The 19,119-nt window shown below is 35.2% G+C and overlaps 1 protein-coding gene across 1 annotated transcript; it reads left to right on the top strand.

Moving 5' to 3' along the window:
• Positions 1-3,581: 3,581 nt before the first annotated feature.
• On the top strand, positions 3,582-6,866 carry LOC144704554 (MA3 DOMAIN-CONTAINING TRANSLATION REGULATORY FACTOR 1-like). Its single transcript, XM_078577008.1, has 3 exons — positions 3,582-3,977; positions 5,575-5,666; positions 5,725-6,866. Exons 1-3 carry the CDS (start codon positions 3,761-3,763, stop codon positions 6,616-6,618), a joined length of 1,203 nt encoding a protein of 400 aa, XP_078433134.1. The 5' UTR covers positions 3,582-3,760; the 3' UTR covers positions 6,619-6,866.
• The last annotated feature ends 12,253 nt before the right edge of the window (positions 6,867-19,119 follow it).

Below are 19,119 nucleotides of genomic sequence, written 5' to 3' on the forward strand. Positions count from 1 at the left end.
TCCCAATAAACCTTTCCTTATGAACATTGAGGCTTGACGCATTTTAATGATAATGTCAATTCAATCCTCAAATAATAGAAGGAAGTATGCATAACTTTTCATGGACTGAATTATGTAAATAAACATTCATTAGATGAAATTTATAAGGACTATCTTCATGTGTACAAAGATTGCTGACATTTGAGCAACAGGTTATTGACTCAAGTCATCAAGTTATAAATAGGGAGTTTTATGATACATCCTTTATGATTGATCAAGCATTCAGGTGATTTAACAGAGAAAGTATGATAACACTTATCCACAATAGGTATTTATCTCCAAATCAACTAATTATTTTATCGATATGAATTTAGAAAAATTAAATTACATATATGTCATATTTTTAGCAGTATAATCTCCAAAATATCCCAAAAGTTTCAGGAATTTTCTCATATCAAACTTATTTGATGATTTTGTCATTTATTTTATTTATTAATTTTTGGAATAATAAATTTTATTTTAGAAGTCTATATACATATTAATCTGCCTTAAGTTTTCAGCTCCCTTTACTCTCTCCTTGTGAAAATCATGCTGAAAAAACCTCAAAAAATACTCTCCTATGAAGTATTCTGTTGGCTGATCTTGACTTTCGTTAACACTGATGATAATTTCTGACATAAATACAAACATGTAGTATCTAGAAATATATCATTTTTGTGTAGGTTTTGTGGAGTTATAGGGTAAAGAAAAATTCTTTTTGGAATCATGGTGTTAGCTGCCTACTTGATAAGATCTCGTAGAAAGATTTTTAATGATAGATGTTGTGGTTTTATTCAAAAAAATATTTATTTCATAGACACAAATTCACTGAATCTTAAATATTATCACTTTATGTATCTTCTGTTAGGTCACAAGTAAAAGAATATTACTTTTGATAAATCATCAAACCATTGTAGTTCTTCATAATATCATATATTGGATTTTTTTAGAACTTTTTCAGATTTCAGTCCATAAATTATTTTTCCAAAAGAAACAAGATACCATAGAATCCATAATTTTTCCCATTTAATTACAGGAAGTGAGAATTAAACTCAACATGATATCTAGACAAGAAAAAAAAGAAGTATATTTTATAGGACGTAGAATTTACAGTCTTATATTTGTTGGATATATTTTATTTGTCTTCTATAATTTAATATCGTCTAAATTATGAGATAAGTATTCCTTATAAATTTATGTGACATATATATGAGAAATAAAAAATTGTTAAATATCATGTTAGTTTTGGACTGTAAAAATATTCAAGAAATTATTGTTGTGACTGAGCATCACTGGGTTTGTGAGTTGATTCAACTACTGATTGGATTAAAATGTCATTGCTTTTCTCTAGTGTTGAAATACATCTCTTGGTCTCCAAGAAGGCTTTGGTTGAGGAAGGATATAAGGAAATTAGGACAACATGGAGAAGCTGAGATAGAAGTAATTAAAGTACGAAGACACTGAAATTGATTCAAATCGTGAAACAGATGTAATTTCACATGAAATCCATGAAATTTCACATGAATATAATAAAATGATGAATTCAGTCTGACAAATAACTATCCAACTTCAAAAGCAACATTGATGTTTATAATAGATGTAATTTTAAAAATAAATACCCTTTTGGAATACAGTCGATAAAACAGATACTAAAACATGGGGGCACCAGTCAAATACTAACATGTTTTGGGGGGTATTGAGTAATTGTATGCGGGGAAGCATTAGAAAAAATTAAAAACTGGGAAATGTATTTTTTTTCAACTGAAAATCCACGAATTTTTTTAAACCTTAATGTTTTAACTGAGGTTTAGCTGTGGTCAGACCATTTATAAATTTATAAATTTTTCTCTTCTAAAAAACTTTTATAGAAGGTCTGGACAAGGGCATCAGGCAGTCATTGTAAGGTGGCAGTTCATTTTGTTCATAGATATCCCTACCTTGCCACATTATGCATGCATAAAAACCAATATCTAGAGAATGCCAGAGAAGAGTCAGATGAGAGAAAGAGGAGACTCCCTCTAAAGATATGCCCATGTAACTATAGACTAATGTTCAAAGACATTTTTTATTTACTCTGACAAGAGGGCCATTGTTTTTGCTTCCTTTCGACTTCCACAGTTCATCTACTACACTAAAAATATAATTGTATTTTTTTATAATTAAGATATATCCATGCTACTATAGACTAGTGTTCTAAGGCATTTTTTATTTACACCGACAAGAGGGCCATTGTTTTTGCTTCCTTTCGACTTCCACAGTTCATCTACTACACTAAAAATATAATTGTATTTTTTTAAAATTAAGATATATCCATGCTACTATAGACTACTGTTATAATATATTTTTTATTTACACCGACAAGAGGGCCATTGTTTTTGCTCCCTTTCAACTTTCACAATTCATTTACTACACTAAAAAGATAATTTCCTTTTCAAAAAAGTAAGATATGTTCATGTTACTATAGATTAATATTATAATACATTTTTTATTTACACCGACAAGAGGGCCATTGTTTTTGCTCCCTTTCAACTTTCACAATTCATTTACTACACTAAAAAGATAATTTCCTTTTCAAAAAAGTAAGATATGTTCATGTTACTATAGATTAATATTATAATACATTTTTATTTACACCGACAAGAGGGCCATTGTTTTGCTCCTTTCAACTTTCACAATTCATTTACTACACTAAAAGATAATTCCCTTTTCAAAAAGTAAGATATGTTCATGTTACTATAGAATAATATTATAATATATTTTTATTTACACCGACAAGAGGGCCATTGTTTTTGCTCCCTTTCAACTTTCACAATTCATTTACTACACTAAAAAGATAATTCCCTTTTCAAAAAAGTAAGATATGTTCATGTTACTATAGATTAATATTATAATACATTTTTTATTTACACCGACAAGAGGGCCATTGTTTTTGCTCCCTTTCAACTTTCACAATTCATTTACTACACTAAAAAGATAATTCCCTTTTCAAAAAAGTAAGATATGTTCATGTTACTATAGATTAATATTATAATACATTTTTTATTTACACCGACAAGAGGGCCATTGTTTTTGCTCCCTTTCAACTTTCACAATTCATTTACTACACTAAAAAGATAATTCCATTTTTAAAAAGTAAGATATGCCCATGTTAATATAGACTAATGTTCGAAGACATTTTTTATTTACACTGACAAGAGGGCCATTGTTTTTGCTCCCTTCCAACTTCCACAATTTATTTTACTACAATTCCTAAAACCTGAACTGCCACATATACTAAGAATCATTTTCTTAGCCAAGAATAGTGTACATATACTAACCAGTAAAGCTGATCGACTACTAATAAATAAGCTTCGAGCAAAGTGGAGAGAACACTAACACTTTAACTTGCATTATTGCAGTTCATGCTGAATCTTAGTTCTTATTAATTTGTTTTATTGCATTTGGAGAACGTGCCCTGTTCTTAATGGATGCGCTCAAACTTCGTGCGTAGCGCTTCTTATCTTGTAGATCAGTTTCTGGCGGCCTTCCTTATTGACGTGTAAAATAGGGAACAAAAAAAGCTATCTAATATTCTATACTATCCCACCGAAGGTAGAGAGAGGCGGCGCCATCTTGGTTGATCTGGCAACTGTAATGTGTTTTTCAATTCGATCTTGCTCGCTTTGCAGCTGATTTGTTCTGGGTTGTTCTTGAAGGCTCTTGGTGGGCAGTAGTTTGTTGAAAGTATAGATCTTTGGCTGGGATGGCATCAAACAACGAAGGATTCTTGACTGGAGAGCAGCGAGAGGTGCTCAAGATCGCAGTTCAGAGCGCGGAAGGGTTGTCTTCGTCGCCCAGGTCGCCTTCATCGATGCTTAATGACTGTAACTTTAAAGGGTCGACGGCGGGATCGAGAGTGCCTTCTGGTGTTCGTCAAGTGCGCCGCTCCCACTCCGGGAAACTAGTTAAAGTTAAAAAAGGTGAGTGATCTTTGTTTTATCCTCTTTTTTTCATTGTGGTTGATTTTTTATATCATGGTGTTGGTCATTTTAACCATTGTTGTGGCTTCTTTGGCTTAATAACCATTGTTCAAAGAATTAAGTTCGGATTTGAGATTCAATCCTTCTACAATGATGATCTTCTCACTTAATCTAGTTATCGATATCAATACACATGACAATTTCTTCTGAGAAACTGCGTTTCATCTTAAACTTCTCGTCCGCCGCCCGAAGTTTGGCTTAAGTTTTCGTTAGTTGACAGTGCTTTCAAATATTTTCTAGATCTCAATGACGAAGGGAAGAAAACCAGAGCATTTATTAAACGGAAGAAAGTGAACGTACCGAACCGAACCTTCGAAACTTAACATTTCCTGTTTGTTATTATTTTGTTAAAAAAATCGCAATAATTGTACATACAAATGAACTTCTTGGTTATGGTCTTGTTTTATTCCGGTCTGACTCCCCTTAAAGTTTCATATGGTGAGTGCCAAATCCGAATCCCTTCTGTGTATTTTCTTCTACTTCCTATTTAGAAATTATTTCTATTCTGATTTTATTAATCGGAATATTCAAATAGGGATAAGCAGAATAATCGTTTTATTTTCTTTCACTTCGCTTTGTTTAGTCCCAAAAGTGACTGCCAACAAAAAAAGTAACGATCATAACTTGATCTATGGAACTAATGCTACCATTCGGCTAATGTCCTTATAGAGTTAAGCAGTGTTCTTGCGCATATTGTTTACAAGGTAGAAATTAGTTTGCAAACCACTTAGTGTGATATGAGTCTTCCCCATACCTACATAAGATCAAAGAAGCGTCGGAGGTGGAGTTTGTGGTTTATTCTAAAAAGGTGGTCTCCAAATGAGAGGACTGGAATGATTTGGAGTTCAAATCTTGGGAATCAGTTGCTCCCAATGAGGCTGGATCCAGAGGGGCAACAGGGCCAATCTAGCTTGTCAATCAAGTTCTATCTAGTTTCTCCCAGCTCTCCATTCTTATCTCTACTCATATTCTCACCTACAGTATAACTATTTGGGAATCTGATATCTCTAAATTTGCGCCTCACTGAGGCGTAACCTACTGCAAAAGTATGACGCCATGACACCAATTTGGAACCTTACTCTGGGAGTTAACGTGTTATTTTGTGCCTTAAATGTCAGGATTGGTGTTTTGTATCTGTGCAAACACGTTTATGTTTAACAACTCACAAAACCTGATTTGGATTGGTTTTGTCATAGTTTTTTTCAAAATTTGAGAATCTTTTTTTTGCTTTTTATACACAATATTACTGGTTTGGTGTCATGGACGGAATCAAATGGTCTATACATTTGAAATCGAACTTGTTGTGAGGAAGAGAAAGGAAAGGAAAAGAGCTCAAAGATGGAAAAAATGGCAATCTTCAAGGACATTGTAAGAGATGGCTCATTTACTCATTTGAAATTTGACTCACTTCAATCGTTCGACGTAATTTTCCTATTTACTCATTTGAAATTTAGTATAGCATTTACTCATCTTGGGTTAGATTCTTTGTTAAGCGATTCAGATTTATGATCTTGTCATTTGTTCATGGATACTCTAGACGGTGCTGGGGGCAAGGGGACTTGGGGTAAACTACTCGACAGTGCCGACACGCAAGTCGACAGGAATGATCCAAATTACGATAGCGGCGAGGTACTAATTATAGATAAATCACCTGTTCTACTTAAATTACAACTTTACAATTCCCCAGGAGCCATACAAGCTTGTGGGATCCACTTTATCTACCCCAGTAGATGACTACAAGAAGGCAGCAGTGGCCATTATCCGCGAGTATTTCCTCTGTGATGATGTGGAGGAGCTGGTGCAAAGCCTGAGAGAGCTGGCGGCGCCAGAGTTGAATGCAGTGTTTGTGAAGAAGCTGGTGGGGCTGGCCATGGATGGGCGTGGCAGGGACAGAGAGATGGCATCAGCGGCAATCACAGCACTGCGAGTGGAGCTGTTCTCAAGTGAGGATGTGGTGGAAGGTTTTGTGATGCTGCTGGAAGAGGCAGAGGAGACGGCGTTGGACGTGGTGGACGCAGAGGAGGAGCTGGCCTTCTTCTTGGCGAGGGCGGTGGTGGACGAGACACTGGCGCCACTTGACCTGGCTGAGATGGTCGGGCGGGTGCAGCCTGGCTCGAGAGGGTGTGAGATCCTGCGCACAGCTCGGGCTTTGGCCTCAGCCAGGCATGCAGGGGAGCGGCTTTTGCGCTGCTGGGGGGCTGGCTCAGGCTGGGCCGTGGAGGATGCCAAGGATAGGATTAGCGGGCTGCTGGAGGAGTATGCGAATGGAGGTGACGTTGAGGAGGCATGCCGCTGCATCCGTGACATGGGGATGCCCTTCTTCGGGCACGAGGTGGTGAAGAAGGCGCTGGTCATGGCTATGGAGAAGAGGAGGGCCGGTGACCGGGTACTGGACCTGCTGCAAGAGTGCTTTGAAGAGGGGCTCCTCACCACCAGCCAGATGGCCAAGGGCTTCTCCAGGGTGCAGGACACGCTCGACGACCTTGCCCTTGATGTTCCTGATGCCAGGGACAAGTTTATCACTTTCGCAGAGAAAGCCAAGGAGAAGGGCTGGATCTCGCTAGCGTTTGAGGCCAGTTGAAGAAGAGGATGAGGAAGTTGAAGGCGATCAATCTTCTTTCTCCTCTGCTGGTATCCAACAATGTGGCTTTGGGCGGTGGAGTCTTTGGCTCTTTTCCTGCTTGGTGAGGCCCAGCTTTGCTTGATTCACTTGTTCTTCCCCTTTTCAAAAGTGAGCACAAGAGGCTTGCAATGCCCATTCTTGTGAATTACTCCCCAAAAAATGTATGTTTGGTTGGTTCTCCTGAAAGATAAGCTTCTGTTGATGTACATTTGCCTTGGTGCTTTGATGGTATCACTTGCCCCATTGACTGCGATGATGATTTCTTACCTTAAAAATTATAACTTGAGTTCACTTTAAAAAATTGGGTTTTTAAAGAACTATGAAATGATTTCATCTACATGGAGATTGAATTGGGGAACGTCATAGGCCTGACTGTAGATTGGTCAGACAGGAACGAAAGTAGACTGTCAGTCTACCTTCTTAGAAACCAAATTTTTGGTCCGGTTGTGGTTTGAGTGTCAGAAAAGAGAGAGGGAGAGGGAGGGGGAGAGAGAGAGAGAGAGAGAGAGAGAGAGAGAGAGAGAGAGAGAGAGAGATAGTATATAAAATACAATAATGATAACATGTATTTCTCTCTTTCTTTCTCACTCACTCACTCTCTCCCCTCTCTCTCTCTCTCAATATCTCTCTTTCCCACTCACTCGCTCTCCCTCTCTAACTCTCTCACACTCTTTCATTTACCTCTTGATCTCTCTCTTGCGCTCTCTCTATAAATACATATATGGATCTCTATCTTTGAATGTATCTATCCCCCTCTCTCAACCTCTCTTTCACTCTCTTTCTCTGTGCCCCTCTCCCTCTCACTCTCTCCCTGTGATTTTCTTGCAAGAGATGAAGATAGAGGAAAGAGGAATTGAGAGCTTCAGAGGAAAGGGGATACAGCAGTTAGAAAGAAGGAAGCATATGCCAAGATAGGAGAAACATATTTCTCACATTCTTTTAGCATTTTTAGTTCATTTCTAGATGATCTTGGCTATGTCCGTGGTCTTGGAGAGTTCCAGAGATGTCAATGGAACATTGGGAAACCTGGCCGGCAGTCAGGTTTGTTGTTGACCTCTGATTAGTTTGACTGGTGATCAGGTTTGTTGTCGACCTCTGATTGGTTTGATTGCTGGTCTGGTTTGTCATCTTCCTCTGATTGGCTAATGCATCGTCTCTTGAATGTAGGCTTTCACACTCCCTCTATCCATCTCTCTCTCTCTCTCTCTCTCTCTCTCTCTCTCTCTCAATTGCTGTCTTCCCCAGTTACTCTCTCCACCTCTTTCACTCTAACTCTCGCCTTCTTTTTATCACTCTCTCATCCCCTCTTTCACATCTTTCTCATCCCCTCCTTCATTATCACTATATCTATCTTTCCATATCACTTTCTCCCTCTTTCCCTCTCTTTCTCATCCCCTCTTTCAATATCATATTCTCTCTCTTTCCCTCTCTTTCAATATCTCTATCTCTCTTTCCCCCTCTCATCCCCTATTTTACCCTCACTCTCTCTCCCTTTCTCACTCTTTCTCTTTCCCTCTTACTCTTTCTCCCTCTCTCTATTCCCCTCTCCAACTCTTTCTCTTTCCTTATTAATATCTTCCCCTTCATCTTTTTCCCTCTCTCTCTCTCTCTCCATTCTCTAACACCTCTTTTACTATTATTCTCTTCCCCCCTGAAACTCCATCTCTTTCCATCTCACTCTCTTATTTTGTTCCCCTCTCTAATTCCCTTATACTCCAAAACAAATAAAAAATTATATCCAGGTTTGAGAAATGTACTCTGCATAAAAAAGAGATCAACTTCAACGGAACTGGTTGAAATGAGAACATTATGGTTTCCACCATTGACTTAAAACATTTTATAATACATAAATCCTGATTTAATGTAAATTCATGTCGAGATTTTATTTGATTTGTTGCACTGGTTTCCAGGAGAAAAATTACTGGGTTTTCATTGAATATTAATTATAGCTCTTAACTTCTGTTTAAAACTATGACTTTCACTTTCTAATTTTGGCACTGACTTGTCAAGCTGACCAAACCAAGACGTGACCAAACTTCAGATATAGGTTTAGTCTTTGCTAAAATGGATAATGATACTGGACCTCGATGTTTACTAGAGTTAATCAATAAAAACAATTTTGTTATGGACTTTAAGGTGGGAAGATTAAGGCGCGTCTCAAGAAGGGATCTGAAATAATGAAACAAGCAAACTAGCAGGTTGAAGTTCTTTTAATTCCCCAGAAGTACGAAACATGAAAGCAGTGGAGATATGGATTCATAAGGGATTGATATAACTACCTAAAATACTTTGATTTACATTATGATACAAAATTTATGGAGAGAGAGTTAAAAATTATTGAAGTTATAATTCTCCATAGAACATCACTTCTTGTGAAATTGGATTTAGAAGATAGATCTGAATATCACCTTTGTAACTAACAGAAAAATACATTCTAAATTGATGTATATGTTCCACAAAATCAAAAAACTCATAGTATATCATCAGGTGAACGAAAATAGTAAAGGGTGGACAGAAGATAAAGGAATAATAGAGCCTCCCACAGAAAAAAAGAAAGAAAAATGAAATAGGTGGGTTTTTCTTTATTAGGAGAAATAATATACTATCTAATCAGAATGAGTTTGAATGGATCATGTGTGTTCTAGAGCTGTTGTGGTCTTCTTGGTCCATTTAGAGGGAGCAATGTATCCCTGGTGTTTGGAATCTGCGTTGAATCAATAAGGATTGAGTCCACCTGATCACTTTAATCTGGGTTGGCTCAATATTCAAACATATCTCATCAGTTCTTGCCAATCTATTCTGTCTGCTCTTTGAACCAATTGCCTACTATGGGGTTTATTACTCACAATCCACTACCACTGGCCCTTTTTATGACACATTTTGATATAATCATATATGGATCCAATATGACAACCAATAAAGCCATAAATCCTATAATAGATATAACAAAAACATTCAAATATGTATCTAGACTTAAACATTTCCTCATGAAATAAAAGGTGAAATTTATTTTAAAAATTCCTATGATCTATAAAATTCATATTATTTATGGGAAAATTATATACTAATCTGAAATTAACCTTTTCGAAACCCTATTACTCACTATGCAGTTGTGGGTGTATGGCTTTGAGTTGCTGTGTGTGATCTGCAGCTATATATCATACAATCAAAAGCAGAGGAACATCAAATATAGAATTTGGAGAGGAAAATTAAGGATTTTTGTGAAAATTTAGGGATAGAAAGTAGAGATTGAGTGTAGGGTTTAGAGAAAGAAGAAATGGCAGATTCTAAATTGATAAATAGAGAGACTGATGTAAACAGAAGGAAAATGGAGGAAATGGATGTGGATGATGGAGAACATGTAGATCTGATGATCACATCTTGAGCCCTCATGATTCTTCCAAAACTTTGATCATTATATTTCGCAAGGATTAATAATTTTTCTCTACAAAAAAGGAGGAATAACCAAGACACTTTGGAGTCTTGTTCCTATTAGACCATGTTAGTTATACATGGGAATACAATATTTATACATGGGCATGATTACTAAAATTATTTTTTATACCTTCTCTATTTCTCTCCATGCAATTTTATATTCTGATTTTTTTAGAACTCCATCATTTGAATCTACGCCTTCTCTTCAGAAGGGAAATTAGATGGACTCTTTTCGAGGGATCCAGTAATCAGTCCACATCCCTCTATCTGCTCCTTTCAATCCTAAAATAAAAATCCTCCAATACAGTGCAAGAGCCTAATAAATAACTTGAATAATCACATGGAATGATCTACCCCATTGAAAATCATCCCATTTAATTTGTGGAAATTTATACATACATACGACTTGAAAATATTCATTAGTAATTAAATTATTGACATAGAAGTCAAGCATAGTTATTTAAAATTTTCCAAAATATGCATAAAATGGTATTAATAGGAATAACTGGAATATTCATAAATTTTAGTCGATAACATGATAAATAAATAAACATGATAACATGATCCTTAAACTTCCATTAAATGTAATGAATTATGGGCACATTTATCACGTTATCATCCAGAAATGGACATGGAGGTAATGACAGAATCAATACCACCTTGAAGTCAATTAGGGAAGCTTGAAGTACTTTAAAAAAATTCATTTAATCCTTATCATCACTATATCAAGCAATATTATATAAACTTATTTCCTGTACCCCCAATTGACCTTCATGGATAGTACATAATTTATCCCTCATCTTCTTAGCAGTGCTAAAAGACATTATCTTTTCATGCCCTAAAACGTCCATGCAACATAAGATAATGTTCGTGGCATTCCATTTATGTAGTAACTTGTTCTCATTGGCATTATCAACATAGGCTCCCAACATAGGCTCACATAGATAAGTAACATTATTAAACTGTTCTTCCAGAATGAGGAATTTTTTTCCATCAAAAGAAGGGAGCCTAAAGTCACTTTTCCTTGCCACAAGATTTGCTATAGTGAAAAGTCACTGGACTCCAGTTACAGTTCTAACTCTAGGTAGGATCTAATGCAACTGATTAGTTTAAGTGACCTAAGAATGGGGGGTTGAATTAGGCTCCACGACTTTGTTTACTCTAACCTAGTTATCTACATGATATATAGTCTGTATCTAGGCAATGCGATGCCAAATAGGATAGACTCAGTTACTTTTGAACAACGTACTCTAGTTCTTAATGGTTTGTGGTGGTATCAAGTACAAAGTGATTATGATCCTTGACCAAGTTTGTGTTGGATTTATATCCTACGAATGGTCTAAGAGGGGGGGGTGAATTAGACCAATCCCTCTTTCCTAATTTACTTATTGTACTATTATTTTTTTAATATCTAATTATCTAGAGGGAAGAGGTGGACACCCAGAATTTTTATACAGGTTAGGGCTAATCCCTTACTCCTGTCCCGGGGTATCCAACCGGAGTTATAATATGTCCCTAACCAAGTTTATAGCCCCCCAAGCTAAAACCGCCTGGTAATAGGGATACACGGATACCTCCTATCTAGAAAATTGAAAAACAAGAATGTCCTTGAACCCCCTTAGCTCCTTTTAAGGAATCCTTGCTTTCACTTCTTCTCCACTGGACCACTCAAGTCCTTCCCAGCTTCCAAAAATCGCCTTTAGTTGAGGTAGTAGTTCTAGTCTCACAAATGCTGTAAGAACTCTTGAAATGATTCAAACAAAATTTCTTCCACGTTCCTGAGAAGTTAGCTAAGAAACAATACCAATCTCAACAAGAAATTTTCACTTCTGCACCAGAATTATATTCTCTAAATTCGGATCAAGTTAACCCAGAATTTAGGATTAGCTTTAGGACAATAAAATTTTCAAGGTAAGGATATTGAAATTCACAACAGTTGAAATATTCAACTATCACCGTCTTAAAGTTCAATATGAGATAAAGGAGTTGTAAGACACAGATTTAACAGTCAAGCATTTTAATACTCAGTTAAAATTTCTGAAAATTGAAATTGTAAAATTTCAAAGTAACGATTTTATCTTTTGATTTCAAATACAAGGATGTTAAAATCTGCAGAATCAACACTTATTTTAGAAGTCAATTTTGAGATTCAGAGATTTTAAAGAGAAAGTTTAACAGTTATGACTGTAGGATTTTCTTTGCAATTCAGAGATTTCAAACTGAAATTTTAAACAGTTATGAAGATAGTATTTGATTCCCACTTCAGAAATTTAAGATGAAATTTTAACAATTATCAATGTAGGATATAAAATAACACTTCAGAGAGATAAAAAAAATTTCAACATATCTCACTATAAGATTTGATTCTCAGTTTAAAGAATTTAATATTCAATTTAAAGTTCAATCTCTGAACTGTCGATCTGAATTTTTGTTCTCTTGAAAAACGATTTAAAAACGATGTTCAGAGATTTTGATTTTAGAAACAATGTTCTGAAATTTTATTTTAAAAACGAGGTTCAGAGATTTCGATTTTAGATATAGTGTCCTGAAATCCAATTTTAAAAACAATGTTCTGAGATTTTTTTTTTAGAAACAATGTTCTGAAATTTTATTTTAAGAACGATGTTCAGAGATTTCGATTTTAGAAACAATGTCCTGAATTTCAATTTTTCAATAGACTAATGAATCAAATGATTCAGAAAAGAATAACAAGAGATGAATTTCGATTTTTCAACAGACTGATGAATCGAATGATTTATAAAAGAATAACAAGAGATGAATTTCGATTTTTCAACAGACTGATGAATCAAATGATTTAGAAAAGAATAAACAAAAAATGAATTTCATTTTTCAGCAGACAAATGAATCTCGATTTTCCACAGATGGAGAGATGAGCGATTTTGAAAAACAATAACAGAAAAATTTCGATTTTCAAAAAGACAGAGAGATGAGATGAACGTTTTTGAAAATCAGAAACAAAGCAGTTTCGATTTTCAAAAACAGAGAGATGAGATGAACGATTTTGAAAATCAATAACAAAGCAGTTTCGATTTCAAAAACACATAGAGAGCGATGAACGATTTTGAAAGATAACGACATAAGAAATTTCGATATTCAAAAACACAGAAAGAGAGATGAACGATTTTGAAAGATAACGACAGAAGAAATTTTGATTTTCAAAAACACAGAAAGAGAGATGAACGATTTTGAAAGATAACAACTGAAGAAATTTCGATTTTCAAAAACACAAAAAGAGAGATGAACGATTTTGAAAGATAACGACATAAGAAATTTCGATTTTCAAAAACACAGAAAGAGAGATGAACGATTTTGAAAGATCAATAACAGAAGAAAGAAAAGAAAAACGAGCCTGATTATCAGCTTGAGAAATCTGATCTTTGGAGCTGTACTGGAGATTGATCTATCTTCCTTCTCGATTTCTTGCAAACCTTTTTCTTCACCAACAGACTTTCTCTATTTCTGGACTCTTCTTTCTTGCGTTCAGCCTGCAATTTTCTTTCCAACCCGATACCTCTTTCATCCCCTCTTCTCCCTTTTTATTTTACCTCTTTTCTATGCTCACATTCAAAGGCATTTTTCATTTTACCAAAATGTCCTTGTAACTTTCATCATAACAAAATAAAAACATACATTTTGTTATCTCTTCTCAGTTTATTTTGAAATTCATAAAAACACATAATCTAGAATCTTCAATCTCCCCCTTTTTGATGAATTTCAAAACAAAATGAATAAAATGTATGTTTTTCTTCCCCTTTTTGAAATAATCAAAAATTATCTCCCCCTCAATTTGTGCCCACTTTTAATCTATTGTTTATGCTTAGACATAATAACTGAAATCACCACATGTAAATCATCAGGAACCAAACAAAAAAATAAAAAAATAAAAAAATTAAAATATAACTTTGTATCCATGAACATGAACAAACTATGCTTTGAAAACAAGAAAGTTATAGATGGTTATTTCATCATAATTCGTTCGCATGAGTCATACCTAGTTCTCTTCGAAGAGAGATAAATCTTTCTTCACTAAGTGGTTTTGTGAAGATATCTGCAATTTTTTTTTCAGTTTGAATAAATTTAAGGCATATATCACCTTTAGTGATATGATCCTTAATAAAGTGATGTTTAACATCAATATGTTTTGTCCTTGAATGCATAATCGTATTCTTTGCCAGATTAATGGCACTTGTGTTGTCACACATAATAGGAATATTTTTTAACAACACACCATAATCCTCTAAATGTTGTTTCACCCATAATGTTTGAGCACAACAGAATCCACCAGAAATATATTCAGCCTCTGCTGTTGACAAAGCTATAGAATTTTGCTTCTTAGATGTCCATGATATAAGACACCCCCCTAAAAACGCACATGTGCCACTAGTACTTTTTCTCTCTACTTTGCATCCTGCAAAGTCAGAATCACAGTAATTCACTAAAGTTAATTCTTGATTTTTCGGATACCATATTCTGAGATCCTTTGTACCTTTTAAGTATCTTAAAATGTGTTTAACCGTTCGCAAATGCGATTCGCGAGGGTCACTTTGGAACCTCGCACATAAGCAAACACTAAATAATATGTCTGGTCGACTAGCTGTAAGATATAGGAGTGATCCAATCATTCCTCGATATAGCCGTTGATCAACTTTAGTCCCCAGGAGGTCACTATCCAGTTTTGTACATGGGCTAATAGGAGTTCCTTTGGCTTTACCATCTGCAATGTTGAATCTATTCAGAAGCTCATTTGTATATTTTTCTTGACAAATGAATAAACCATCCTTCTTTTGGATGATTTGAAGCCCTAAGAAATAACTCAGCTCTCCCATAAGGCTCATTTCAAATTCTCTTTTCATAATATCAGCGAATTCTTCACATAATTTTGAGTTTGTAGATCCAAATATTATATCATCTACATATATTTGAACAACTATTAACTCTCCATTTACTCTCTTTATAAACAAAGTGGTGTCTACACTCCCTCTTCTATACCCATTTGAAAATAGGTAATTACTTAACTTTTCATACCAAGCTCTAGGAGCTTGTTTAAGGCCATATAATGCCTTATTTAACTTATAAACCCATTCTGGTTTCTCAGTATTCTCAAATCCTGGAGGTTGTTTTACATACACCTCCTATTTAATTTCTCCATTTAAGAATGCACTTTTTACATCCATTTGAAAGAGTTTAAAATTATTTGCACTTGCAAATGCCACTAGAATACGTATAGCGTCTAACCTTGCAACTGGTGCATAGGTTTCTTCATAGTCAATACCTTCAACCTGGACGTATCCTTGAGCCACTAACCTGGCTTTATTTCTAATAATTTCTCCCTTATCATTTAGTTTGTTTTTGAATATCCATTTTGTCCCAATGATATTTTTATCACTGGGGGATGTACAAGATTTCACACTTCATTTCATTCGAATTGTGCCAGTTCCTCGTGCATTGCATTTACCCAATCAGGATCATGTAATGCTTCATCAATTTTCTTTGGCTCCAACTGTGATGTAAATGCTGTCTCTGCCATTTCTCGGAAAGTTGATCTAGTCCGTAATCTGTCACTAGGTTCTCCAATAATATTTTCCCTTGGATGATTTTTGGAAAACTTAAAACTTTCGAATCTCATCCTTAACTCTTGAATTTCATCATCATCATCATCTTTTTCAAGAGTTTGATCAATCCTTTGCTCTTTGTCATCCTTCGTATCTTCATTACTTGAACAATTGCTCCCCTCATCCAGAACAATAGCTGGATCTTTATCAATGTTCTACTGTCCGACATCTTTCATATCATCCAAGTCATCAAATTCAACAAATTTCACATGTATAGATTCTTCAATCTTTAATTTCCTTTTGTTGAATACTCTATATGCCTTAGATGTTTCAGAGTATCCTACCATGATCCCTTCCTCACTTGTAGGATCGAATTTTCTAAGATTCTGTCTATTTATAGTTAATATATAGCATATACATCCAAACGGCCTAAAATATCCTATTAATGGTTTTCTACCTTTTAATAATTCATATGGAGTCTTTTCCATATGAGTCCTAATCAGAACTCTATTTTGAATGTAACAAGCTGTATTTACAGCTTCAGCCCAAAGGAAATGACCTACATCATATTCCTTCAACATAGTCCTAGACATCTCAATTAATGATCTATTTTTTCTTTCTACCACTCCATTTTGTTGTGGAGTTCTTGGAGCAGAGAATTGATGTACAATTCCATTTTCTTCACAGAATTCAATAAAAGATCTATTTCTGAATTCTCCTCCATGATCGCTTCGGATCATTTTTATTTTTACCTCAAACTGATTTTGAACTTGAAACAAAAATTTTCTAAATATCATAAATGACTCATTCTTATGAATCAAAAAATGAACCCAAGTATACCTAGTGTAATCATCTACTATAACCAAACAATAAGAGCTTCCTTTCAAGCTGGGTGGGTGAGTTGGACCAAATAAGTCCATGTGAAGTAGCTCTAATGGTCTCCTAGTGGATACAACATTTTTAGTGCTAAAACTCTCTTTGACTTGCTTGCCTTTTAGGCAAGTGGTGCAAGTCCTTTCATGTTCTTCTAAAGTTTTTGGCAGTCCCCTAACTAGGTCTTTACTGACAAGTTTTCTGAGTTGGTGATGATTAATATGACCTAATCGTCGATGCCATTGATTCCTAACCTACTTATCTCATCTATGTCAATCACATAGATATTTCCCACTCGTTTTCCTTGATATAATAATTGACCCGTAGTTGTGTCAATTATATTACATTCCTTTGTAGTAAACTCTACTTTGCGCTTGCTGTCGCAAAGTTGACTCACACTTATCAAATTATGATGAAGTCCATCCACATATAATACATTTCGAATTAAAATTTCATGATTTAAGTCAACATCTCCCATACCTAGGATTTTACCGCATTTATTGTCTCCAAAAGTTACTCTTCCGTCTTTTGTATTTCTAATGTTAGTCAACCAAGACAGATCTCTAGTCATATGCCTTGAGCATCCGCTATCCACGTACCACCTCTTATTTGGTCGTGGTGTCCCTATAGGTTAGATTTATCTCATTTTGGGTACCCAATATACAGAAGGAGAATCACTACGTGTAGTTCTATATATCCTATCAAATTCTTCCTCAAAATCAAAGCTTGATTTCCACTTTGAGTGATCGTTCTTGAATCTGCTTGAATATCTAGTGTTTCCTGAATAATAGTACCTAGAGTGATAGGGTTCATATCCATGATATTGTACTGTCACAGGATAAGATTGTACATATGACTGATTCCTTTTGTTCCTACTAGGATATGACGACATTTGAAATTTCTTTGACTCTTCAGCTAGTATCTTAGCTGACTCCTTTTGACTTTCTACCTTTTTCACAAAGGTATTTTCCATTCTATATGATGAATTTTCTGTTTCATCACCTTTCTTGAAAATATTGAAACCTAATGCCGAAGTCTGCACTTTGCCACTACTGTAAGATTTGTATCCTAGACCTTCCTTGATGAATGATGGTCGCTGTGATCCTAGGATCTTATCTAAAATCTTCGTACTACTTTCATATTTTTCATGCGTTTCCTCTAACAAGTTTTCCTTTCTCGGAATCATACCAACATCCTTCAATCTCTGATTCACTTCTATCAATTCCTTTTCTAAGCTAATGACCTTATTTTCCAATATTTCATTCTCTTTTTCTAATTTGTAATAAAAATTTTGTTTATCGTCAATGATGCCAATATCATCATTTCCGGACTTCCTTGTTTCAAGTAGAGCTACTTTCTCCTTCAATTCTGAATTTTCTAGTTCTAGTTTTTCTAAGTCCTTCGTAAACCTCTCTATCACTCTCAGTTTTTCTTCTCTTTCTACTCTGGTTTTCTTCTTAGCATTCGCATATTTTTCTAAAACCTCTAACACATATGACTTTAAATCATCATCATCTAAGAAATCTATGTCGATTATTGAATTTAAATTTGACTTACTTGAGGCTGACTTTGCCATGTGGCAATAGTCAGCAACTTCTTAGTTTTCTTCATCTCGTTCGCTTGAAGATGTTTGAGCATCGTTATCTTCTTCACTTCATGTAGCTTGATAGGCTTGTTTCTTTTTACTCTTGTAGAATTTCTTCTTCTGAGTTTTTCCATTCTTCTCCTTTTCTGGCTTTTTCTCCATTTCAGGACATTCCGAAATAAAGTGTCCTTTCTTCCTGGATTTAAAACAAGTCTTAACCCTTTCAAATGTTAGTCTTTCACCTCGTTTCTTTAGCAAATTGCTGAGCTTCTTCGTAAGCATTGCGATTTGCTCTTCTTCATCAGTAGACTGATCTTCAGTCTTGAAAGCAATGTCCTTTCCCTTTTCTTTATTATTGCTGATGCCAATATGCTCACGTACATTCAGTTGTCTCCTTTGTTTGTTCATCTCATGGGTAATGAGTGATCCTACAAGCTCATCCACTGGTGTTTCTTCAAGATCCTTTGATTCTTCAATTGCAGTAACTTTCATGCTCCATTCATCTGTCAAAGAACTTAAAATTTTTCTGTTAATTTCAAAATTAGAAAATGTCTTACCGAGAGCTCTCATCGAGTTCAGCAGCTTGTCGAACCGTCCCATCATATCTCTTATCGTTTCACCGTCTTCCATCCTGAAAAGCTCAAACTCTATGATTAGTATTCCTAAACTAGTCTTTTTCACCCTAGAGGTACCTTCATGGATGGTACACAGCTTGTCCCACATCTCTTTAGCAGTGCTAAGAGATGATATATTTTCATGTTCTGATGGATCTATGCAACACAAAATTATGTTCATCGCTCTTGAGTTTAGAGATAAACTCAGTTCTTCAACCTTATCACGATCAGTATCAAATCCTTCACTAACTATTGTCCAAAGTTTAATACTAATTCCCATGAGAAACATTCTCATTCTATTTTTCCAGTATGGAAAATTTGTTCCATCAAAAGTAGGAGGCCTAAAATCCGTGTCTCTAGCCATTCTAACTTTTCCTAG

Source organism: Wolffia australiana, chromosome 6, assembly GCF_029677425.1.
Source record: "Wolffia australiana isolate 7733 chromosome 6, ASM2967742v1".
Classification (NCBI taxonomy): domain Eukaryota; kingdom Viridiplantae; phylum Streptophyta; class Magnoliopsida; order Alismatales; family Araceae; genus Wolffia; species Wolffia australiana.

Bases quoted from the DNA above. Each gene is read 5' to 3' on its own strand.
- LOC144704554 (XM_078577008.1), top strand. From the start codon at position 3,761: ATGGCATCAAACAACGAAGGATTCTTGACTGGAGAGCAGCGAGAGGTG. The intron at 3,978-5,574 runs GTGAGTGATCTT...TGGATACTCTAG, and splicing joins ACTAGTTAAAGTTAAAAAAG to ACGGTGCTGGGGGCAAGGGG. The intron at 5,667-5,724 runs GTACTAATTATA...ACAATTCCCCAG, and splicing joins CAAATTACGATAGCGGCGAG to GAGCCATACAAGCTTGTGGG.